Source organism: Globicephala melas, chromosome X, assembly GCF_963455315.2.
Source record: "Globicephala melas chromosome X, mGloMel1.2, whole genome shotgun sequence".
Taxonomy (NCBI): domain Eukaryota; kingdom Metazoa; phylum Chordata; class Mammalia; order Artiodactyla; family Delphinidae; genus Globicephala; species Globicephala melas.
In genome coordinates this window covers 27,022,493-27,049,062 of record NC_083335.1, presented here as the reverse complement: position 1 = coordinate 27,049,062, position 26,570 = coordinate 27,022,493, and the positions used below count along the sequence as shown (strand labels likewise).

Genomic DNA, 26,570 nt, shown 5'->3' with positions numbered 1-26,570 from the left:
CGCCCGAAAAGTCTCACTGGAATTCTATTTCACATCGGAAGTCAACCCAGGGAGCTCTTATGTGTTTATATGGAGGCAGGAAAGGTCATGGCCTCTGTGGGCAGTGAGGCAGGTGGGATCCTGACATCGGTCACACCAAAGCAATCTCTGTGTGACAGACAGTGGCACTCAGTGACAGTCACCATAAAACAGCACATCCTGCACCTGAAACTGGACGCAGACTATAGTTCCACCGCTGGACGGCACCCCCCATCCCCACTGCCCACACGCAGGAGCATCTGCACATTGGAGGTGTCCCAGCTAATTTGAAAACCCTGAAGCTTCCTGCGTGGAAATCTTTTTGGCTGCCTGAAGAATGTTCAAGTCAACCACGTTCCTGTCCCTGTCACTGAAGCCGCAGAAGTTTGAGGGACTGTCAGTCTGAATGACTGTCCTGACCACTAACTCAAACCTATCACAAGGCAAGGAAGTTCACCTCCGGAAGCACTGATTACCCAACGCCCCTCCCTCTCCCCTCTCAAGGTCGTTCTTGACTTAAGACACCATCCCGATAGGTTTATTAACAAGTCTCATTTTTAATTCCAATAACACATACCCATCATTTTGGCATTCAGTGCTACATATATATTTTACATAAAAATCCCATTTCTTGAAGAGGATGAACAAATCCTTACATGCTTCTGGTAATATCATTTTCCACTAAAAGTTTGATGTATTTTAAAGAACATTATTTTCCACTTGTTAAAAAAAATATATATCTTTCAAAGCACTTTACAAAAATTTTACATGTGTTAAGATGTTATAATTTATGGGGTTAAATAAACGCAGTGTACTCTTCAAAAGAAAAAACTTTTTTTAAAAAAAAACTTTAAACTATTATAAGGAGAGAGGGCATTTTATAACAGCAAAGTCAGAAATTCCCCATCACTCAGATAATTTAAATTTATCCTAGGCACATAATAATGCAGCTCAAAACAACCTTAACAAAAACAGTCAAAACTTCTACTATCCCCTCCCCCTTCGCTCGTATGTCCTAACAACTAAACTTTAACAAAAGGAGGGAAGGAAAAAGATCACGATCTCACAGTCCCAGAATTTTCCATTTCCTCCAAACTTAAAAGCCAACAGTAGCCATAAAAAAGTGAGAAAGTGAGGGGTTCTATATGAAGTTACAGATTAAACTGAATGACAGATGTAAAAAATAAACTGAAAAGTTTAACAATGCTTAAAATGAAATCTGCTTATTACAAAGGACAGACTTTAAAAACGTTTAACATCATTTTAGCTTCATCCTTATGAAGCAACCAAGTTAAAACAATGAAAACAATGACTCATTATATTTTTCCTTATTAAACTCCTGATCATTGTTGACTCCCATCCATTTCTAGTATTCAAATAATGATCTAAACACAGCTCAGATGGAAATAATGTATACTTACACTGGCACAACAGGAGACTTCCCAATATTTTATATTTGAAATAACCATTTTTAATTAGCCTATTAAGAATTTTAAAACTAATGTTCACGTTTTCAATTCAACAAGTCTGTGGGTTAGTTTGCTTTTTGGTTTGTTGGTTTTGGGGTGGAGGTAGGGACTAAAATCAAAACACATTACTTCCAGAGCTGACAATAATATTGTAATATACAAGTCAACCTTCAAATTCCAGATTTGCTTTTTTCAGCCATGCCTTCATTTTGTTAACAAAAGTGGCCTCCTGTGTGTTTCTATCAAGTCCATTTATAACACCTTCAACATAGAGGGATGATAATTTCTCCCAAGTTCAGTTGGTACGGGTTGGGGAGTGGGCACCATGTAGAGCTAATGGGAGCACTGTCCCGTGGTGTGAGAGTGCAGTTTCTCACCTCACCAGCACCTTCTCTCAATGCCACCTCCCCCAACACAGCAGAGTTTCATTCATAATTTGGATTTTTAAACCAGAAGGTTGTTCTGGTCAATCCAAAATAACCCAAAGAGCTTGCTAAAGTTACATCAATAAGCAGCTTTTTATAGAAGGACTGAAAGAATTAAATAGAAGGCACAGTAGCACTGTAAAGCTTTTTCAGATCATGATAATCTTTTTGTGTGTATATATGGAACCCAAACTTTCTTTTTTGTTGTTAAAAATGTCTGATGAACAATCAGAAAATCCTTATTTGTCCTCTTTCCCTTTAGTTTTTCTGTATACCATCTCTCGAAAGCTGGCCAGAATCTTGTTTTCTCTCTTTCGTCTCTCTTCTTGGTTAAAGGATGCAAGGGCTCTCTTCTCATCAGCACTATAGATCTGGTTCTCTTTTCGCAGTCGCACAGCCTCCATTCGGCGATGCCTGGAGATAATTTTATTTTTTGGCTTAATTTCTCAGTACTTATTTTCATAGTGCTTCCTCACTAATCCTTTCTTAATACAGAGTAGTCTATTTAAAAAGCCGACAAATAGAATCTGTTTCTGTAATGGGTTAGATTTTCAAAAGATCATTCATTTTATCTGCTGACATGTCCTTTGATTCATTTCTAGTATTCAAATAATGATCTCTGCGGTTCTGTCAATAGGGTGAATGTTATTAACTTCAAATACTAAGGGCCTAAGTCTGGTTCTGTTATTTCCAGTAAAACAACTAGGAACAGGCAAATTATTAAACTTCCTAAGTGATATGTAGACTTGATAGTAGGATAAGATTTAAGTTGTCATCTAGCAGGTGGAACTTCTCCAAAGTTCTAATTTATCATACAACCAAAAGAACCAGGTTTAAATTTACAACTGAATTTTTGGGTGAGTTTTGTGGGTGGATTTAACTTCCTTAGAATTCAGTTGCAGCTCAAAGAAAAGAAAGAAGGGATTTTAGCACAAGGACCAAATCAGTAAAGTATAGGGGTCGAGGCAGAGGGAAACTTTTACATCATCTTCAAAAGATCTGCCTATTTAGAAGGAAAACTTCATGAAAACCTGCCTCTTTTATGTATATGTACCCAATCCTGCACAATCAATTCAAGATGAAGCTTCAACTATGCCTAGAAAAACAGAGCAAACTGAGTAAGGAAAAGAGGGGAGAATCATTTCAGGTTAGTGTGAAGGTGGGGGAGTGGCAGGTGGTAAGTCAAGGAGATGACAATGTATTTAGGTTGCTCAGGGTATAGTGAGTAGTTTATCTGGAACGGAAAGTGCCATGTGAATGATGCTGTAATAAACATCAATGTACACATCTCTTAGTACATGGGAAAGATTCTCTTGGGTATGTAGGTATGGAGTTGCTGGGTCATAAAATATGTGAATGCTCAACTTTCCAAGATAATGTCAGAATGTTTTCCAAAATGGTTGTACCGATTTATACCACCACTGGCAACACTTAAGAGAGCCTGTGGATCCACATCCTCTCAAATGCTTGGAATTGTTAGAACTTTGAACTTTTCTCTATCAAATGGCTGTAAAATGGTATTTCCATATGTTGATTTCCATTTCCAATGATAACAAACATCTTTTTTGTATGTGTAGGCCATATATTTTTTCCTTCTGACAAATGCCTGTTTGTGTCATTTTCCCACTTTTCTTTTGGATTGTTTATAGATATTCTTTAAATACTCTCAATACTAACTATCAGTTGTGTGTATTACAAGATCTTATCCCAGCTTGGAACTTGTCTTTTTTACTTATTTTAAGATGTCTTTTGATGAACAAAAGTTCTTATTTTTAACTCAGGCAAATTTATCAATATATTATTTTATAGTTAGTGCATTTTTTTGGTCTTCTTTAAGAAATGCTTCCCCACCCCAAGATCTAATAGAAATCTCCTCATTATTTTATACTAAGAGTATTAAAGTTGTTTTTGATGTTTAACTCCTGATCTAGCTGCAATGATTTTTAAATATGGTGATATGGGGTTCTACTTTCAGCTTCTTCCATACAGATAACCATTTTCTTCCTGCTCCATTTATTGCCTAGTTCATTCTTTCCCCACTGATCTGACATACCAGCTCTTTCATATAACGAAGTTCCATACATGTATGGCTCTGCCCCTGGGCTCTGTATTTTATTCCGTTGAACAGTTCATTTGTTATGCCACTCTTTCCAAAGTGCTGCAAGCTTCATAATAAGCCCTCATATATGGTAGGGCAAATCACCTTCCTGCTCTTCTTCAGAGAAGTAAGATGGCTATTCTTGGCCCGCTAGTCTTAACATATAAATTTTAGAACCATCTTATTACGTTTCATGAAAATCTCAGTTGTGATTTTGATTGGAACTGCACTGAATCTACAGATTAATTTTGGAAGAACTGACAACTTTACAATATTGCCTTCCTATTCATGAACATGATACCTCTCCATTTATTTAGGTCTTCTTTAATGTCTCTTAATAATGTCTTATAGTTTTCCCTGTAAAGGTCTTGGACATCTTTTGTGAAGATTTATTCCTAAGTCCTTCATATTCTCTGATACTATTATAAATGTTTTCTTTTTATTTAACTACATTTTCTAGTTCTTTGTTGCTGGTACATAGAAATGCAATTGATTTTTGGGTGTTAACATTATATCCAACTATTTGTTAAACCTTCCTATTATCTGTAATTCATCTGAAGAGTCTTTAGGATTTTCTATGTAAAAAATCATATCATTCACAAAAAATGACAGTGTTATATCCTCTGTTCTAATTCTTATGCCTCTAATTTCTTTTTCTTGTCTTACTGGTCCTTAGATATAATGTTTTCAAATATCAGTCCTCAGAATTCCAAGATTCTGGAGATGCTTCAGGGGTTCCACAAATATTTGCCTCCAATTTCACTTAAAAATGTTTACCCACTTTTAAAAGTTTATGAAGTTTTAAAAAATCCAAAATTCAGTTTGATCTTGGTACTGATACCCTATTAGTTCACTCTCCTTGTTCTTCCTGGGACTTTGCTTTCTCTTCCCAATTTTGTATTCCTTTTCTCATGCTAAAACTGATCTCTGTCATAATCCTTTTCTGCTCTTCATTCTGAGTCCAGAGAACTAGAGAGTCCAAGTTCTCTGACTCCACAGAGAACTAGAGGCAAACTCAGAAAACAGGAAACACTGTCTTATGTAAATGCTTTCCTAACTACCAGAATGCCACATTCCTCGTGGGGCAGTGATAAATACCTGAATTTAACTATATCCTCCGGAGGATAAACTATCTGTACCAAAATATGGATTAGGACACTGAAAAGACTGATTCTTTGAAGTTGGAGACACAGCCGAGTTGCATACCTACTTGGAATTTTAGACAACTACATTTATACTAACAAAACCAATATTAAGCCTGTATTTATACTTTTCTTTTCATTAGGAATGGTCACTTAATGAAAATGTCACCAAAATATAATTTTGGTAGTGAGAAAGGAAACTGACCTCAATGCCAAGAACATACCTGCTACCACTCATTACATAACCCGAGCATTCAAATGATGCAATTTCTTCACTTGTCAAGCCAATTTCACCTCTTCGTGGGATACGTTTTCCAGCTTTTACATATTCAGCCATAGCTGCACCTTCACCAGGTAACAGAGCATGGCCATAGCTACGAAGTAATATAGAATTCAGAAAAGGTTCATTATAAAAAGTTCATCATCTAAAGAGAGCACAAAAAACCATTTCTCTCAGAGAACAGTAGGAATAACAGTTGCTGGGCAGCATGCTGGGAAGTCCAATGTAAATTACTTCAACTTAACTAGGGAACACTGCACTGTGACCTATATCACTAACCCAGAAATGCAGAGATACTTTGGAAGAATAAAAGAACTGATGTTAGTGAGCATATATTCATGGTTTACAATTATGGATCAATTTTCCCCACAGGTATTGCCTTTATTGCTTCTGCCTCCAGCGAACTCCTTTTACCTTTTTCCCTTTAAAAAAAAAGTAAAGAAATAATATATCTCAAATTAACATATTTATTAGACTTATAACCAATAATAATGCTATACAGTAACGGTTCTCAAATAACTTTCATTCAAGGGGACTTTGAAAACTACCATCGCTTCATTCAATTCATTGAATTCTTCTTGAATAGCTATTAAACTCAAAGCTTGTAATATAAAAATAATCTCTGTTCTTATGGCACTTACATATTAATAAGGATATAACACTAATACAACGTAGAATATGTAACACATTGCACAAAAGAAAGAAAACGCTATGAGGACTAAAGGATTAAAGAGGGGTAGGAGGACTTCCCTGGTGGTGCAGTGGTTAAGAATCCACCTGCCAATGCAGGGGACATGGGTTCGATCCCTGGTCCGGGAAGATCCCACATGCCGTGGAGCAACTAAGCCCATGCGCCACAACTACTGAGTCTATACTCTAGAGCCCACGAGCCACAACTACTGAGCCTGCGTGCCACAACTACTGAAGCCAGTGCACCTAGAGCCTGTACTCTGCAACAAGGGAAACCACCGCAATGAGAAGCCCGTGCACAGCAATGAAGAGTGGCCCCCACTCGCTGCAACTAGAGAAAGCCTGCGTGCAGCAATGAAGACCCAATGCAGCCAAAACAAACAAACAAACAAATAAATAAAACAAAGTAAAAAATAAAGAAATAAAAAATAAAGAGGGGTAGGAATCACACCTACCTGTGGAGGGACGATATCAGCAATCAGCATATGCCCCCTCCTTTTGAAAAGGGCTTTGAAGAATGTTAAGCATTTTAACAGGAAGAAATTGGGGGTAGTAAAGAAATCAGGACTGGGGAAAGAAGGGAAGGCACATTGGGGGAAGAAATAAGGTGAAAGTGCACAGTGAATACAGGGAAGTTTTAGTTCAGCTCAGTTGGAACCTGGCGTCTAAATAAGGGAGTAGAGGAAGATAAGCTTGGAAGAGGACGTTAGGACCATACATTTGGGAAGGTACTTTAGAGATTATAAACACACTCTTACTTACTTCAAAGGTTTATCATCTTGAGAGGCAAGTGTTTTGGGAGCCTCTGGGCCAATCAAATCTGAGGGTTCTTCAGGCTCTGCACAAAAGATGTTCAGAAACATATTCACATTTTGACTAATCAGTTAATTTAATGTTTTATCTGTTCTGAGTCGAAGTCTAGCAGAAGAACCTACTTGATCGATCCTTCCAGGGATTCTCCAGAAACTCTTCTTGGGACTCTTTAGAACTTGAATCACTGGAATCTTTTCTGCTCTTCTTAGACTTCTTTTTCTTATATTTCTTCCTGTAATGATTATAATTTGATATAAATTGATTTAATATTCCCATGCTAAAGGGCATCTTATTTTTTTCAAGGCAATGAAGGACTGACTGAAATGATCTTGATGCTCAGCTAATTCAAACTTATTAGAGAAGAACTTTAATTAAAAAAATCTAACTTATTTAACCAAATCATGTTTCACTATAAAAAAAAGATCCTGGGGCTTCCCTGGTGGCACAGTGGTTAAGAATCTGCCTGCCAATGCAGGGGACACGGGTTTGAGCCCTGGTCCAGGAAGATCCCACATGCCACAGGGCAAGTAAGCCCGTGCGCCACAACTACTGAGCCTGCACTCTAGCGCCCATGCGCCAAAACTACTGAGCCTGTGCTCTAGAGCCTGTGCGCCGCAACGAGAGAAGCCACCGCAATAAGCCCGCAGGCATTGCAACGAAGAGTAGCCCCTGCTCACCAAAACTAGAGAAAGCCCGCGCGCAGCAACGAAGACCCAATGCAGCCAAAAATAAATAAATTTATTAAAAAAAAAAAGAAGATCCCTAAGGGAACAATAAAATACAGTTCTCATGTTGTAGAAAGATAGCAGAAATAAAGCAGTTTAAAAAATAGCTCTTGGGTTTCCCTGGTGGCGCAGTGGTTAAGAATCCGCCTGCCAATGCAGGGGACATGGGTTCGAGCCCTGGTCTGGGAAGATCCCACATGCCATGGAGCAACTAAGCCCGTGTGCCACATCTAGTGAGCCTGCGCTCTGGAGCCCGTGAAACACAACTACTGAAGCCCGCGTGCCACAGCTACTGAAGCCCGTGCGCCTAGAGACCGTGCTCCTCAACAAGAGAAGCCACCACAATGAGAAGCCCGCGCACGGCAACAAAGAGTAGCCCCCGCTCACTGCAACTAGAGAAAGTCCGCGCACAGCAACGAAGACCCAATGCAGCCAAAAATAAATAAATAAAATAAATTTATTTAAAAAATTAAAAAAAAAAACAGCTCTTACCAATTTGAACATCAACAATTTTCAGTGTAATGGATTAAAATACATCAAATGTTTGAATTCTTGGGTTCATAATGATACTAAAAAACCCCAACTCATTTATTTGAAAACTCATAAAACAAAAAAAGGAAGCAATTATTCTGCCCTTACTATACCAACTATACTTCAGAGTAACCAAATAGTTAATAAGGGTAGGTTTCTCATATAGAATTATTCTACCTAATACATGAAGAAAGAAAGCCAGAAGTAGACCATCACCATTTGGCAATGATATAAGGGACCTAGACAATGACTAGTGATGCCAGTTAATATAACAAAAAGAGACAACCAGACATTATCTGCCTCCTGCTGCAAGTACACAGCACCGCCTATGAAGTATTCCTGCCAGAAACTCAAATCTGAACCTTATCAAGTGTCTAGACCTAACTGTCAATCTATAGGAAATACAAAGGACAGAAAACATGTGAAAAGAACACTGTAAGAATACAACCAGCAAAATCCATACCGCAGGAAACCCTCCAGGACAAATGATTTTGTTTCTGCTACAAAAAAACTGCAGGAACAAAAAGGGAAGGGGAAGCTACCTATTTCAGGAGATGTAAGAGACATATCAACCAATCACAATTTATGTACATTGTCTGGATCATAATTTGAATAAACTATACCAAAAACTACTGAGAATTGAATGAACAATTACTGTTAAACATTTTAGGCGGATTAACAGTATTGTACTTTTTTTTTTTTTTTAAAGAATGCCTATCTTTTAGAGAAACTCGCAGCTTTATGGATGAAATGATATCTGGTATTGGTTTCAAATAGTGGGGGGGTAGGCAGCAGAGACTGCCAATGAGTTGATAATTGTTCAAGCTGGGTGATGGTTACATGGAGGTCCATTACACTATTTTATATAATTTTCTATATTTTTGAACTTTTCCATAATAAAAATTAAAGAAAAAAACAGACGATCTGCGTTTCTTCTTCTTTTCCTTTTTCTTGGCTTTCTTTGCTCTCCTTTTTGTATCTTCATCTGCAAATTAAAGCACATTATAATTTAAAAAATTTTTAACTCTAAAACCCCAATACTCTTGAGTAGATAAATATCTTATTACTCTTCCATTTGTTGTTACAGAGAAATTAATTCATTCAAATTCATTCAAACGTTTATTTCTACTTGTTAGAAAATGTGCTAGGCACGGGGGACATAGAAATTAAAGTTGCATTTGGTTATATAGGGTATTATTATTAACCTTATTGCATGAGATAATAGTATTGTGGTTAGATACAAAAATGTCCTTATTGTTTAGAGGTGTATACAGAAATATTTAGGGTGGCAGTGTGATATTTGTAATTTGCCTTGACTATCTGAACAAAAAAATCCCTATTTGAAGCAAATACGTCAAAATGCTAACAAATGTTAAACCTGAGTGACAAGTACTGTACATGGCATTAATTATACTACTCCCTTTAGTTTTCTCAGTGTTTGAGTATTTTCATGATGTGTGTGTTTGGGGGTTTGCTTTCCAGGAGCTCATTCTAGTGGAGGAGACACAGGGAAAGAGGCGAATCTGAGTGAGAGGGAAGCATGGGGTGCTCTGGGCATACAGAGGAGTCTCAAAATCAGGCTGATTTGGGGATAGTGGTTGAGGAATGGTTGACCAGGAAAAGGTGACTCTTAAGCTAGTTATTTTTAAAATCAGTTTCATTACAAACGTAATGCATGCCCATCATAGCAATGAGTAAGCCAAGCCACGTGCAGGGAGAGACCAACATTGTAGGCAGACGGACTCTCTGTATCAAGCGACAGAGTCAAGAGAAAGGATGTGCAGTATCAAGGAGATGGAAAGTCATCCTTAGGCCAAAGAGGACGCTGCAGGAGAGCCACAGGGTACGTGTGATGTGAGAGATCAATTGGGATCTGACTTTACCCTGAAGGCCATGGAGAACTGCAGAAGGATTTTAAGTAGGGACCACCATGCTCAGATTTGTGCTTCAAGAAAGCTCAGGCTTCTAGCAGTGAGGAAGAAAGGTGACAGTGAGGGCCAGGAAACCCAGGTGACATCAGAGGAAGGGGTGCCTTAGTGTAACGTGTCCCCAGAGGAGGCACCCTCTGTCAGTCATCAGCCAGGCATTGTAGGCAGACGGACTCTCTGTATCAAGCGACAGAGTCAAGAGAAAGGACGTGCAGTATCAAGGAGATGGAAAGTCATCCTTAGGCCAAAGAGGACGCTGCAGGAGAGCCACAGGGTACGTGTGATGTGAGAGATCAATTGGTGTTGCAGTTTTCTTATGACAGGGCTGAAAGTAAGCTCATCACACGAGATGAACTGTGCAGAAGCACAGCAGTAGAGGGCTGCTGCTCGCTCAGGCAATACAGCGCCGTCTCATCCTGCTGTGGTGACTTTTATTTAAGCATTATCTATGTTTACATCTTAAGACTTAAAATTTTAACATTCCAGAAATGCCAAAGCAGCAATATATGCTTGTATTGATTAGACAAGCAACAGTGGGCTTTCTTGAAGACATGCCGTGCTTCATCCTTGAGCTCACAAGCAGCACAAGGACATCTCCTTGTGTTCCCATCATTCTGATTATACTGAGGTCATTTCATGGATCAGCGCCCAAAGTATCCAGGACTGCCTGCAGTTCTGGCTTATTCGCTAACCCTCAGTCTGCCGAGGGGTTCATGGGTCACGTCTCCTTTCCATGTCCTCAGTTATTCCTCTACAATTGGGATCTGACTTTACCCTGAAGGCCATGGAGAACTGTGGAAGGATTTTAAGTAGGGACCGCCATGCTCAGATCTGCGCTTCAAGAAAGCTCAGGCTTCTAGCAGTGAGGAAGAAAGGTGACAGTGAGGGCCAGGAAACCCAGGTGACATCAGAGGAAGGGGTGCCTTAGTGTAACGTGTCCCCAGAGGAGGCACCCTCTGTCAGTGATCAGCCAGGAGAAGGCACAAAAAGGTGACTTTTTTGTGATGTGCCGCCCCACAGGAAGTGTGATACATAAATCAGCTGCTGGCCAGAGGGAGTCCCCTATGGTGTACCTTTTTGAAAATTGCACAAAGGTGCCCACTAAGTGTGAGAATCTCACAAAAGAGCTGCTCCACTGGGCTGAGGCAGCCCCCTGTGGCTTGGTTTAGCACCACACGTCTCACAGACTAACCCCAACATGGTTCGGTGCCACATGCCTTGTACAGCTACACACAACCAATCTGGAGTCACACGGCTTAGGTCTGAATCCCAACTGTGTGGCCTTGGGTGCGGTACTTAATGCTCTGCTCTGGGCCTCCATTTCTCCATCTCTAAGATGTGTCCTACAGTGACTGTGTGGATTAAATAGCAATAATGCATATCAAGCACTTAGCAGGGTGCCCAACACAAAGTCAGTGAGTGTTCAAAACTCTTGGCTATTATTGTTTTTAAGAACCTGCTTCTAAAATAAGCTTTCAAGGAAGTACAACTAGTTTTGAAGTAAGGCTCACAGAAGGATGTTGGCTTTCTTACCACTGGAGTCTGTTTCAGAATCAGAGTCACTGTCACTATCATCAGAATACTTCTTGTGTTTTCTTTTAGATGATTTTTTCTTCCTCTTTTTCTTGGACCTTTCTTTTGAATGACTAGACTTCTTCTTCTTCTTTTCTTCTACATAAAATACAAATAAAAAACTAACTTCTAAAGAAGTATTTCTGAGCATCAATTTTATTGTATTAAAAATACTGAAAAGGAATTGATGACAGGCGATTTGAGTAAAGTCTAATGTTCAACTATTTATAAACGTATTTTTTAAACTTCTCAATAAAAAAGTCCTATATTTAAAAAATACCTTCTGAAGTAGAAGCTGAAGTGGTACTTTTCTTTGGCTCTTCGTCCTCTACTGGTGTATGTTCATCAGAGCTGAATTTAAAGAAAACTGTAGTAAGAATCAGGAAAGTGATAAAATATGGACCACAGAGTATAAAAATACATACTTAAAATTTTTCAGTAACAAATTGATTGTCCAAGAACCATTCAAAGCCAGCACCGGACTGCTTTTGTAACAGTACAGCTTATCGGCCAACCACCTTCATAATAGTAGAATAATCATTTACATTTGCATAAAGCTTTCGAGTTAACAAAATGCTATTCACACTGAAAGCAGCATGAAGGATTTATATTTTCGAAGAAACCACAAGGCAAATGCAGGGAAACAGGAACCATAAGGGAAGAGGAGAGAAACTGGAGATAAGAAGGCTGAGGGAAGACTTCATAATTTCATTCTACTTGTGGAACAGACATACGGTAGAGCAGCAACTGTTCTGTCTCCCCAGAGCAAGAATCTAACACACTACAGCTACAGAGATTTCATCCTGTTGTAAGAGAATTCTAAAAATGAGTGTTATTAACATTCTACAATAGCTTAAAAAGGGAATTTCCATATCACAGTCTCTTCCTCTGAAGATCACATCTGGAATAATTTAGAAATTGCCTAGAAAATTATTTTTAGGATTCCTTTCAACTCTAATTCTTTGAGTATTCTTTTAAAATAAATAAATTTATTTATTTATTTTTATTTTTGGCTGCGTTGGGTCTTTGTTGCTGCGCGCGGGCTTTCTCTAGTTGCGGCGAGCAGGGGCTACTCTCTGTTGTGGTGTGCAGGCTTCTCATTGCGATGGCTCCCCTTGTTGCAGAGCACAGGCTCTAGGCACGCAGGCTTCAGTAGTTGTGGCTCATGGGCTCTAGAGTGCAGGCTCAGTAGTTGTGGCACACGGGCTTAGTTGCTCTGCGGCACATGGGATCTTCTCGGTCCAGGGCTCGAGCCCATGTCCCCTGTATTGGCAGGGAGATTCTTAACCACTGCGCCACCAGGAAGCCCTCTTTGAGTATTTTAAAGGCATCTGTTAGAACAAGTTTCAGTATCTCAACATAATAAAGACAATATATGACAAGCCCACAGTTAACATCACACTCAATGGTGAAAAGCTAAACAAGACAAGGATGCCCACTCTCACCACTTTTATTCAACATAGTATTGGAAGTCCTAGCCAGAGCAATTAGGCAAGAACAAGAAATAAAAGGCACCCAAATTGGAAAGGAAGAAGTAAAACTGTCCTTACTTGCAGATGACATGATATTATATATAGAAAATCCCAAAGACTCCACCAAAAGACTGTCAGCACCAATAAATGAATTCAGTAAAGTTGCAGGATACAAAATCAATACACAGAAATTCGCTGCATTTCTATACACTAATAACGAATTATCAGAAAATGAAACTAAGAATACAATTCCATCGAAAAGAATAAAATACCTAGAAATAAATTTAACCAAGGAGGTGGAAGACTTGTACACTGAAAACTATAAGACATTGATGAAATAAATTGAAGAAGACACAAAGAAATGGATTTTCTATGCTCACAGATTGGAAGAATTAATATTGTTAAAATATCCATACTACCCAAAGCAATCTACAGATTCAATGAAATCCCTACCAAAATTCCAATGGTATTTTTTCACAGAAATAGAACAAACAGTCCTAAAATCTGCATGAAACCACAAAAGACCCTGAATAGCCAAAGCAATCTCGAGCAAGAAGAACAAAACTCGAGGCATCATGCGCCCTGATTTCAAACTATACTACAAGGCTACAGAAATCAGAACAGCATGGTACTGCCATAAAAACAGACATATAGATCAATGGAACAAAACAGACAGCCCAGAAATAAATCCATGTATATATGGTCAATTAATTTATGATAAAGGAGCCAATAATATACAATGAGGAAAGGACAGTCGGTTCAATAAATGGTGCTGGGAAAACTGGATAGCTACATGCAAAAGAATGAAATGGACCACTATCTTACACCATTACACAAAAATTAACTCAAAATGGATTAAAGACTTGAATGTAAAACCTGAAACCATAAAACTCCTAGAAGAAAACATAGGTGGTAAGCTCCCTGACATAGGTCTTGGCAATGATTTTTTGGATTTGACACCAAAAGCAATGGTAACAAAAGCAAAAATCAGTAAGTGTGACTATATCAAACTAAAAAGCTTCTGCACAGCAAAGGAAACCATCAACAAAATGAAAAGGCAACCTACTGAATGGGAGAAAATATTTGCAAATCACATCTGATGAGGGGTTAATATCCAAAATATATAAAGAATTCATACAACTCAATAGCAAACAAACAAACAATGTGATTTAAAAATAGGCAGAGGATCTGAATAGACATTTTTCCAAAGAAGACACACAGATGGCCAATAGGTACATAAAAAGATGCTCAACATCACTAGTGATCAGGGAAATGCAAATCAAAACCAAAATGAAATATCACTTCACACCTGTTAGGATGAATATTATCAAAGAGACAGGAGATAACAAGTGTTGGTGAGGATGTGGAGAAGAGGGAACACTTGTACCCTGTTAGTGGGAATATAAATTGGTACAGCCATTATAGAATCCAGTATGGAGGTTCTTCAAAAAATTAAAAATTGAACTACCATATAATCCAACAATCCCACTTCTGGATATATATCTGAAGGAAATGAAATCAGTATCTCAAAGAAATATCTGCATTCTCATGCTCATTGCAGCATTATTTAAAATAGCTAAGATATAGAAACAACCAAATATCCATGAACAGATGAATGGATAAAAAAGAACTGTGAGAAATACACACACACACACACACACCACAGTAGAATATTATTCATCCTTAAAAAGGAAAGAATCTTGCCATTTTAGACAACATGGATGGACTGTGAGGGCATTTGCTAAATGAAATAAGTCAGACAGAGAAAGACAAATATCATATAATCTCACTTATATGTGAACTCTAAAAAACAAAAAACCAGCAAGCTCACAGATACAGAGAACAGAATGATGGTTGCCAGTGGGTGGGGCATGGGTAAAATGTGTGAAGGGTATAAAAAAGTACAAACTTCTAGTTATAAAATAAATAAGTCCTGGGGATGTAATGTATAGCATGGCAACTACAGTTAATAATGCTGGGGCTTCCCTGGTGGTGCAGTGGTCAAGAATCCGTCTGCCAATGCAGAGGATACGGGTTCGAGCCTGGTCCGAGAAGCACGTGCCGCGGAGCAACTAAGCCCATGCGCCACAACTACTAAGCCTGCGCTCTAGAACCCGCGAGCCGCAACTACTGAAGCCTGCACGCCTAGAGCCTGTGCTCTGCAACAAGAGAAGCCACCGCAAAGAGAAGCCTGCGCACCGCAACAAAGAGTAGCCCCCGCTCGCCGCAACTAGAGAAAGCCCATGCACAGCAAAAAAGACCCAACTCAGCCAAAAATTAAAATAAAATAATACTGTATTGCATATTTGAAAGTTGCTAAGAAAGTAAATCTTAGAAGTTCTCATCACAAGAAAAAAAAATTTATAACTATGTATGGTAATGGATGTTAACTAGACTTATTGTGGTGATTGTTTTGCAATATATACAAATATCAAATCATTATGTTGTATGCCTGAAACTAATACTGTATGTCAATTATACCTCAATAAAAAAAATAACAGGTGGGCTTCCCTGGTGGCGCAGTGGTTGAGAGTCCGCCTGCCGATGCAGGGGACATGGGTTCGTGCCCCACTCCGGGAAGATCCCACATGCCGCGGAGCGGCTGGGCCCGTGAGCCATGGCCGCTGAGCCTGCGCGTCCGGGGCCTGTGCTCCGCAACAGGAGAGGCCACAACAGTGAGAGGCCCGCGTACAGCAAAAAAAAAAAAAAAAAAAAAACAGGTGGTGGGAAAAATAATTTTTTTAAGAAGAAAAAAGAACTTTCAGATAATAATGCTTTATCACCCTGTTACAAATAACAGGTTTACCTGTCAAGCACATTGTCTCAACTCAATCTAAAGAAAACACAGAAATAAAGGAGAGGGAAGAAGCAGCTTATGAACAACACCAAAGAGAAAAAAAAATAGGCAAAAAGAAAAAGCATTAGGCCTTCAACAATACTGTATGCAGGAAACTAAACAAACCCATATCAGTATATTCATTTAAAAAAACGCTTTGTAATGCTAATGTCTGACATGCAATCAGTTACGGGATTGAGAAAAAATAATTCAAAATAATATAAATGTATTTGTTTCAACACTGAACCCTTCTATGAATAGGAAATTAGCACCTCATGAATTACAACTTAAAGAGAACAATTAGCATGCTAAAATCCACTAGGAGCATGTTTTAATCCTTAGGTATGTTCAATTTTTTTAAAACTTAACGAGTAGAAGAGCATAAATCACAAGAAAGAGGGAAAAAAAGAGCTGTAGTTAAAGTTCTTAACAAAAAATTTGACAATAGACTCTGGATTTAAACAAATGTTGCATTTAAAAAATATATTTTTAAATCACTTACTCTGGTTCTGGATTCTTTGGAGAAAGTCCCCATACTTCAGGAGCTCCCAATTCTCCAATCCTCTCTCTCTCACTTAATCTCCTAGAAGAGATAAGCAGGTAAATTATAACACCATGGCTAAACTGTTTCCTAAATATATAATAAAAGTCAAAGGAGTCCAGTTAAGTTCCATTTTCCCTTTACAGTTTAAACTTTAAACTAATAAAAACTTGGTTTAAATGTAAACTCAACACTTAGGATCTGATGTTCTGACGGTACTATCAAATGGTACAGACTACAGAGAGCCTGACAGGCCAGGCCAGAAATTCAGCCTGGGAGGCTGTCCTTCCACCGCATGCATGACATAGCTCCTAATTGCTCCTTTCACCTTCTGCAATATGTGACAGAGACAGTCTTACATTTGGAAATAACTTCATTTGTTTATGTATCCTTATGAAAGTAAAGAGAATTCTTTACTTTTGATAAGGTCAAAACTTCTGTTTTCAGAAACTCAGGAATTAATGAAGAAAATAACAACAAAGCATTAGAAGTAGAAAATAAAAGGAGCTCTGAAAGTGAAAGAAAAGTTTTATTTGACAAAAACTGTACTCAATAAGATACAGCACTTGTTTTCTCTGATTTCCCTTTAATTCCTTTTTCAAAAAGGAGTAAATCCTCTATCTACTCTTGGAAGACACAAAATTTTTTGTTTTGTCTTATGTTTGTGATTTCTTCTCTTAATTTTTGATATTACTTATAAACACACACACAAAACACAAAAAAACTAAGGCTTAATTCCTCAAAGTTTAGCTGCTGTGATGCTACTTGTTTAAAAAAAAAACCTTACAAAATAAATATAATTGGTTTGATTTTTAAAAAATAAATTATTTTTCTTCTTTATTCAGGGTAAAAGGTGTAATCAGGCAGAGTCAGATTCAGGTTTCCCACTTGAAGTAACATGGACCTGGAGTCTGTCAGAGTGAAGTAAGTCAGAAAGAGAAAAACAAATACCTTATGCTAACACATGTATATGGAATCTAAAAAAAACAAAAAAAGAATGGTCATGAAGAACCTAAGGGCAGGACGGGAATAAAGAAGCAGACCTACTGGAGAATGGACTTGAGGACACGGGGACGGGGAAGGGTAAGCTGGGACGAAGTGAGAGAGTGGCATGGACATATACACACTACCATATGTAAAACAGATAGCTAGTGGGAAGCAGCCGCATAGCACAGGGAGATCAGCTGGGTGCTTTGTGACCACCTAGAGGGATGGGATGGGGGGGTGGGATAGGGAGGGTGGGAGGGAGACGCAAGAGGGAGGAGATATGGGGATATATGTATATGTATAGCTGATTCACTTTGTTATAAAGCAGAAACTAACACACCATTGTAAAGCAATTATACTCCAATAAAGATTAAAAAAAATCTAATAAGGGACATACTTACAGCCAAATTTTGAATATATACATATAGGACAAAGAATGCTTGACAGGCTGAAAAAAACAAGCAGTCAAGTTCTTATCCCTCCCACCACCTGACTTCATCTGTACTCTTAAGATAAATTATTTATCTTCTAAATGTACAAATGCGAATTTCATCCAAGGAATTCTGACATCTTTTGGTGAAGAATGTCTAATAAGAAAACTGGATGCTTTTTGATCGACACAGCCTGGGGGTAACTTTCTGGAAATTCTAATTTGGAAAAGTAGGTCTCCAACCTAACTCAGGACTGTTTGTACTGTTTCTGCTCCCATGCCCAGAACACTAACAGCTAACACTTAAGGACTATTTATTATGTTCCAGGCACTAAGTCATTACAACTCTTAAAAAGCTTTCGTGCTATTTTATCCCCTTTTAAATGGTGAAGAAATGAAACTCAGAGAGGTTAAGTGACTTGCCCAAGGTCACACAACTATTAAGCAGCAAAGGATGGCTTCAAACTCAGGCAGTCTGATTCTGGAGCCTGTCCTCTTCATCACTACATTTTATTACCTCCCACTCCTGGAAGAAAAAGATTCATGAAGACATCTCTCACCTGTTGGAACCTTAACCTGCTCCTAAATGCCTGTTATACTTTTTAATTTCTTGGTTTTTAAAAAACACATACAGTGTGGTAAAGCATTCAGTACAGTAACTGATACACAATTTAACAACCAATAAGTGTTAGATATTAAGACTTACAAAGCATATAATAACTATATATGAAGTATAACCTTTAAAAATTGTGAATCACTATATTGTACACCTGTAACTTAAAACACTGTACATCAACTATAAATCAATTTTTAAAAAGTAAAAAAATTTTTTAAACTTACAAAGCAATAATTATAACCCTTTTCCTTTCTCCTTCTTAAACTATTCATTTTCCACTCCAATACTCAGTCTCATTAGAGATCTGATCTCACCCTGACCTAATTTTTCATGGTCAAGATTGAGACCACTTAACAAGATCTTTCTTAGTGTAGTCCAATCTACAGTTTAGCAGATCACTTTTCCTACATTTATTCAAACATCTTGTTTCAGAGGTTTTCCTCCCCTCCAATTTAAGCCTTAATCTCAACCCTTCCCAAATCGCTACAAAACAATTCCACTCACTTACCCTATCATCTCAAACCTGTTTGATCATTCAACAAGCAAAAGTTGCGCGCCTACAAAGTGCTAGGCACGGTGAATTTTGTGATCAATAAAACCGGGCTCCTACTTTCCATGAGCTCAGTCTAGTGGGGAATAAAACATGCTCACGAATGATAACGACACACCAAGTAAATGCTATAATTCCGGGACGTCTGAGGCTCTTGGCCATGTCCGCTACAAGCCAGGAGGCAGGAGGGGGTTGCGGGAGGCCAGCGCACTAGATGAAGGGGCCCGGGGATGAGTGAAAACCTAGAGTAGAAAAGGCGAATAAGCTGTTATCGTGGGTGGACTGAAGGAAGGGATGAAAATGGGCGCAAGTCAGGGAGAGAGAGCGAAATGGGTATAGTCGGGAGCAAGATGAACGATAAATCGGACACTGAAGGCTGGTGGGCTCACGAAAGATAAGGTACGTTCGTCTCACTCACTTCTGCCGCAGGCTCTCTTCCCTCTCCTTGTCCAGGAGGCTAGGCCATGGCTTGTCGCTCCCGTAGGGGCGTGAGTAGCCGCCATAATAGGCGGACGAGGAGGCAGAAGCGAAAGGGGCGCCCCGCGGCGCGGAGGGCCGCTCTCGAGAGCGTGACCGCGAGCGGGAGCGGTAGGACTGGTTTCGGGAGCCTTGGTTGGGGCCACTCAGTTGATGGCTAAGGCCATTCCGGTCCCCGGACCGAGAGCAAGAGTGCGAGCGAGAGCGGCGGCCCCGCGGGGAGCGAGAGGATTTGCTGGGCTTAGGGCTCTTCGAAGAACTGCGACGCTTCTTCCCCCCGGAGCCCGAGGCCTCCCACTCCGGGCTGCGGGAGCCAGACACCGGAGCCATAGCTGTTGCTGGGTCCCCGAAGCCGTGGGAGAAGAGGGCGCTCTCGCGAGCTGGGAAGATACCGTTGCCTTGGCTCCCAGGACCAGCAACCGCGACACCACCCGAGCCCGAGAAAACCTTGGAAACAGTTCCGAGTACGTCGGCAAATTCCTTCCCCCGGACGTAGGCGGTCCTGCCAATGGGACGGGATGTGTGTATCCGTATAAAGAAGCCGTGGGGCAACTAGATCGGCTCATCCTTCGGGTTCCGACTGAGGCTGCTCAAATCTAAGCTCTACTGGAGACCTTGTACTTTTTTTTTTTTTTTTTTTTTGGCGGTACGCGGGCCTCTCACTGCTGCGGCCAGTGAGAGGCGCTCCGGACGCGCAGGCTCAGCTGCCATGGCTCACGGGCCCAGCCGCTCCGCGGCACGTGGGATCCTCTCAGACCGGGGCACGAACTCGTGTCCCCTGCATCGACAGGCGGACCCTCAACCACTGCGCCACCAGGGAAGCCCGAGACCTTGTACTTTTTTCAGCTTTGAGTTGAAATAGTTGAAGGGAAGGACGACAGACCACAGGACACATGTCACTGAGCGGCCGTATGAACAATAAGTACATTGTAACTAAATAAGTAAATAAATAAATGTGTCTATGTATGTATGTATAAGTGCGCGTGCACGCGCGCGTGCACACACACACACTTTTTTTTTCTTTACAATTCCAAGCAAATTAAAGGGGGTTTATCTAAATTGGTGGAGAGCTACAATGTCTAAGCCCCACATTGGCCAGTTAGCTTAGAGGTCATAAATTCTGTATTACTGATTTGAGCCTGTTAACATTCCAGTTAGGTTCGCAGCACAGAGGAAAACTGCATATTTACCCCTCAGCCACCCATCGCCACCAATGTGCTCCAGCAAAAGGAATTTATAATCCTCTCCTTGTCTAGCTCCTTAAACTAGTCCCATCATATGTGAGGACAAAAAAAAAAAAGTGTTGCCTGCCATACCAATAAACTAGGAATGTTGCCCTCCCTCAAGCCACCAGCCACTGCAGCCGCCTTGACCCCCACACCCTAACCCTGAGGGGAATTCAGGGTGTTGAAAAAACAGGATAGTGGCCCTAGATAGGGAAGATGCATATCTAAGGAATAATTGCAATGAGCCCAGACTTTGGCATCTTCCCATACAGAGAAAAGCACTAAAGTCATTAACTTGAGATGTCTGGTTGTTTTTTGATTAGCAGTAATCTTTTGATGTTCAACTACAGGTTTTTTGTTTTTGTTTTTCAGCAAAAACTCCTATATATCGTGGGTCTTCCCTTACCACTTCGGAACAGTTCCTCAGAGCTCTCCCCTCCCAGGCTATAGTCCTCAGTAAGGTCCCCAAATGAAACATAACTGGCAACTTTTAGGTTGTGTGTTTTTCTTCAGTCGATATATACTAGCTCAGCAATACATGATTAATGGTCATTATTTCTATTCATTTTATACTGTTTTAAATGAAAGAGCATTAAGACACTAATTATACTAATTTTTTTTTTTTTTGCGGTACGCGGGCCTCTCACTGCTGTGGCCTCTCCCATTGCGGAGCAGCGGCTCCGGACGCGCAGGCTCAGCGGCCATGGCTCACGGGCCCAGCCGCTCCACGGCATGTGGGATCTTCCCGGACCGGGGCATGAACCCGTGTCCCCTGCATCGGCAGGCGGACTCTCAACCACTGTGCCACCAGGGAAGCCCCTATACTAATTTTTAAAATTTATTTTTAAAAATTTTATTGACATATAGTTGATTTACAATATTATATTAGTTGTATCTCATGGTTTTGATTTGCATTTCTCTGATGATTATCGATGTTGAGCATCTTTTCATGTGTCTGTTGGCCATCTGTAGGTGTTCTTTGGAAAAATGTCTGTTCAGGTCCTCTGCCCATTTTCCAAAATATTTATTTATTTATTTTTGGCTGCATTGGGTCCTCATTGCTGCGCAGGCTTTGTCTAGTTGTGGTGAGCGGGGGCTACTCTTCGTTGCGGTGCCCATGCTTCTCACTGCAGTGGCTTCTCTTGTTGCAGAGCACGGGCTCTAGGTGCGCGGGCTTCAGTAGTTGTGGCACATGGACTTCAGTAGTTGTGGCGCACGGGCTTCAGTAATTGTGGTGCACAGGCGTAGTTGCTTGGCAGCATGTGGGGTCTTCCCGGACCAGGGCTCGAACCCGTATCCCCTGCATTGGCAGGCAGATTCTTAACAACTGCGCCACCAGGGAAGCCCCCCTCTGCCCATTTTAAAATCAGGTTGTTTGTTTCTTTGATATTGAGTTGTATGTGCTGTTTGTATATTTTGGATATTAACCCCTTATTGGTCATATAATTTGCAAATGTTTTCTTCCATTCAGTAGGTTGTCTTTTCACTTTGTTGATGGTTTCCTTTCTATTGACCTTAATTTTTGAAGGCACAATGAGTTTGCTCTGGAAATTATTTTTTTAAAATTATTTCCAGTTGTAAAGTACATTTAATGGTAGGAAATCAATAATGATGATAGTAATGGACACCATTATATTGAGCACATTCTACGTGCACAGCACTTTACATGTATTATTTGTATTCCGTATAACAACCAGGGTTAATATTCTACATTTCAAATGTTTTTAAAAAATTAGTCTCAGAGAGACAAATGTGCCATAAATCAAGTAAATGGCAGAGCTGAGGTGCAAACCAAGATATCTAAAAAGCCCAGATTCTTAGAGGTCAATGAAAGGTGGTAGAACATTTTTCCCCTTTCTAATCTCAATCAATCTCTCTTCCACCCTCCCTGTCTTCTTCCGTCCTATACTCAGTTCCCTGCCCTGCCCCTCACCTGCCACTGCTGTGGAAATTCTGAATCCAGTCTATCAGTAGTTAGATGGCCTCTGGGGTTTTCCTCTTAAGAAGTAACCTATCAGACTAGGAAAACTAATGCCATTGATTATTGGAAATCTCCTTTTTTTGGAATTTAAGAGAAAGATGTACAATATAATGTTAAATGGAAAAAGCAGACCACACTACTGGATATCTTCTATGTAACTACAATTAGCCATGGGGTGAGGACCAATAACTGAATTGAGTAAGAGAAGTTATGTTATTTGGGATGGGGATTTAGGGAAATTTCTAATAAGACAGTTTTCAGTGGAAAACCTATGCCTAACTTTTGTGACACCTGGCTGTACACTTTCACATCAATTGCCTGTAAAAGCCAACTTCGGAACAGTGCTTGGTCTACCTGCCCAATGGCTGGTAGGCATGCATTTTAGTTCCAATGAGAAATCCTACCCCTACACCTCTGATTTGCATGTTACGCTTATTGTTCAGCTTCCTTGGAGCAGCCTGTGTTTTTTGACTAGGAAGTGAGGAGGAAGCCAGAGCACACAGGTAGGTGTAGGTAGTGAATGGAGTCAGGCAGATGTTGAGTCCTGTGGAAGCCCAGCCCAGCCAAGACAAGGAATCATTCACACTCACATTGATTCGTTCTTTGCAGGAGTTAAATCATTTGTGTGTTATGGGCTATGAGGGCATTCGGCTTTCGCTAACTACTTCTCTTCGTAATCTGAGCTGCCTGGACAGGTTCATGACTACCACCCAGAGCACTAAGGCTGGGATCTGGGTTGTGGAAATGGGGGTTGAGGTGGTACAAGTTAGGGGGACTCTTTTGTAGTCTGCGTCCATTTGAATTTGTAGGTGCTTTCCAATTATACGAACGATTGTTTAAGAAGTTCCAAGACTAAAACAAAGTTTTAAATTACTAATCTGTTTTGAAAGCATTTGCAGGCTCAAAAGCTGAACTACATACTTAAAAATTTTTTTCTTCCCAAATACTTCTTGGTTGATACATACTTGTGGTCTCTAGTAACTCTGCTATGGTGCCAGCTTTGTCAGTTCCTCTAACACCAGGATTTCTTCTCTGATAATGAATTGATGCTCCATTTATAGGAAGGAGTTTGACGATATTAGGCCTCTAGATGTATGGTAAATTTATCAAACTCTTGGGTCAGCCAATATAAATTTCATATTGGAAAACTGTGCCGTAAATGGACAATTATCTCTAGCTTACCCTCACTGGGAGGAGCTATGTCTGCCAACAGGTAGAAAAGCAGCTGGAGCTTATGGGAGTGTTCTGATGGCCCAAATTAACACAGGATGAAATGGAATGATGTGACCATTGCAGGATATATTTGAGCTAAAGTGTCTGTGTGTGTGTATGCAAAAGATAGAGGAAAGAATGAACAATACACTGTACAGAGCATGGCTTGGATGGAGAATCTGAGTGTTTTGCTGCCCACCAGGCCCCTAGGGGAATAGGATGTTGACCAGCTTTGCTAGAGGCTAGTGTTGAGCGTGGGAAAGCTCATCCTCAATGTCTGAGAAGGGTGGAGACTGAGGAAGCCGCAAAACTTGGCAAATAACTCAGATCCTGAAGCACAGCCAATGGTTGTGGTATCACAGATTCCAAATAAAATTAAACAACTATCAATTCACATCTCTGTGTGAAAGAGGAGAAAAGGGAAAGACGGTTGAATACAGAGGCAAAGAAGATACAGCCCTCCACTCCTGCATTGCTTAATTCCAATTCACTGATGTCTTTATTTGTGGCATTTAAGGTATAAAACTTTGGTTGTGATGATATTAAAAGATAAATGTGCTGCACATTTGCTATTCCTTTAAGGGCAAATGTTAAATATGGTATTTGATTTCCTCGGGCTGCTGTCTTCTTTTCTTCTTTCCTTCTCCTTCTCCACATCTCCCTTCCTCCTTCCTTTGCTTTAAAAATGAAAGAACACGAGTTTCCCAGAATGAGGTTTTGCAAAATTTAACCAACACCACACAAAGTACTTTTATATCTATTATCAGATAAACTACACCAAGAAACCGAAAATCCAAAATAGGCACATCTTGAAAACATTGGATTCAAACAAGCGGAGATGCTAGCAATATTCACGCTTTGATCTTGTCTTGCTTTTTAAAAAAATTAGTAGACTTTATTTTTTTTAGACGGTTTGCAGCAAAATTGAGCAGAAAGTACTGACAGTTCTCATACACTCCCACTCCACTCTAGCTAGCTCCCGGCCCCCCACAGTTTCCTCTATTATTAACATTTTGCATTGGTACATTTGTTACAGTTGATGAACCACATTCATGCATTGTAATTAACAAACACCTGTTGTTCACATTAGGGTTCAGTTCTTTGTGTCCTGATTCCTATGGATTTTGTCAAATGCTTAACGTCATGTATCTACCATTACAGTATCATACAGAATAGTTTCACTGCCCTAAAAACCCCCTGTGCTCCACCTATTCATTCTTACTCTTTCGCTCTCTTCCCCTTCCCCCATCCCTGGCAACCTCTGAAATTTTTACTGCCCCTACAGTTGTACCTTTTCCAGATTGTCATATTGTTGGAATCAGACTGGCTTCTTCCACTTAGCAATATGTATTTAAACTTCTTCCATGTCGGGACTTCCCTGGTGGTCCAATGGTTAAGACTCCGTGCTCCCAATGCAGGGGGCCCGGGTTCGATCCCTGATCAGGGAACTAGATCCCGCATGCTGCAACCAAGAGCCTGCATGCTGCAACTAAAAGATCCTGCGTGCCAGAACTAAGACCCGGCGCAGCCAAATAAATAAATAAATAAATATTAAAAAAATAAAGTTCCCCCATGTCTTTTCATGGCTTGGTAGCTCTTTTCTTTTTTTAAAATTTACTTTTTTTAAAATTAATTTTTATTGGAGTATAGTTGATTTACAATGTTGTGTTAGTTTCTGCTGTACAGCAAAGTGAATCACTTATATTGATACGTATACATATATCCACTCTTTTTTAGATTCTTTTCCCATATAGATCATTACAGAGTATTGAGTAGAGTTCCCTGTGCTATACAGTAGGTCCTTGTTGGTTATCTATTTTATATATAGTAGTGTGTATATGTCAATCCCAATCTCCCAATTTATCCCTCCCCCACTTTCTCCATTTGGTAACCATAAGTTTGTTTTCTACATCTGTGACTCTATTTATGTTTTGTAATAAGTTCATCTGTACCATTTTTTTGTAGATTCCACATATAAGCAATATTATATGATATTTGTCTGCCTTATTTCACTCAGTACGATAATCTCTAGGTCCATCCATGTCGCTGCAAATGGCATTATTTCTTTCTTTTTTATGGCTAAAATAGTCCACTGTATATATGTACCACATCTTCTTTATCCATTCATCCGTCGAAGGACATTTAGGTTGATTCCATGTCCTGGCTATTGTAAACAGTGCTGCAATGAACATTGGGGTGCATGCATTTTTCGAATTATGGTTTTCTCTGTATATATGACCAGGAGTGGGATTGCTGGATCATATGGTAGCTCTATTTTTAGTTTTTTGGGGAACCTCCATACTGTTCTCCATAGTGGCTGTACCAATTTACATTCCCACCAACAGTGTAGGAGGGTAGCTCATTTCATTTTATCACTGAATAATATCCCATTGTATGAATGTATCATAGTTTATCTACTCACCTATTGAAGGACATCTTGGTTGCTTCCAGGTTTTGGTGATTATGAATAGCTACTACACACATTCAAGAGAAATTTTTTTTTGTGTAGACATTACTTGTCAACTTACTTGGGTAAATATCTAGGGGTGGG

The 26,570-nt window shown here is 39.8% G+C and overlaps 1 protein-coding gene across 4 annotated transcripts; it reads right to left on the bottom strand.

Moving 5' to 3' along the window:
- Positions 1-560: 560 nt before the first annotated feature.
- Positions 561-20,073, bottom strand: NKAP (NFKB activating protein). Of its 4 annotated transcripts, XR_009560715.1 has the most exons (10): positions 19,542-20,073; positions 16,502-16,582; positions 11,972-12,042; positions 11,653-11,790; positions 9,113-9,176; positions 7,058-7,167; positions 6,885-6,960; positions 6,578-6,689; positions 5,377-5,526; positions 2,189-2,326 (listed from the first exon to the last, which is right to left on the bottom strand). XR_009560715.1 is itself a non-coding variant. In XM_030849771.2 (9 exons), the coding sequence occupies exons 1-9, from the start codon at positions 19,928-19,930 to the stop codon at positions 2,152-2,154; spliced, it is 1,254 nt and encodes a 417-aa protein (XP_030705631.1). In that variant the 5' UTR covers positions 19,931-20,073; the 3' UTR covers positions 561-2,151. The 4 variants fall into 4 exon arrangements, 2 of the variants coding, with proteins under 2 accessions (XP_030705631.1, XP_060148421.1); XM_030849771.2 differs by lacking the exon at positions 6,578-6,689 and having other exon boundaries at positions 561-2,326; XR_009560714.1 differs by lacking the exon at positions 2,189-2,326 and having other exon boundaries at positions 5,399-5,526; positions 5,712-6,689.
- Positions 20,074-26,570: the final 6,497 nt, after the last annotated feature.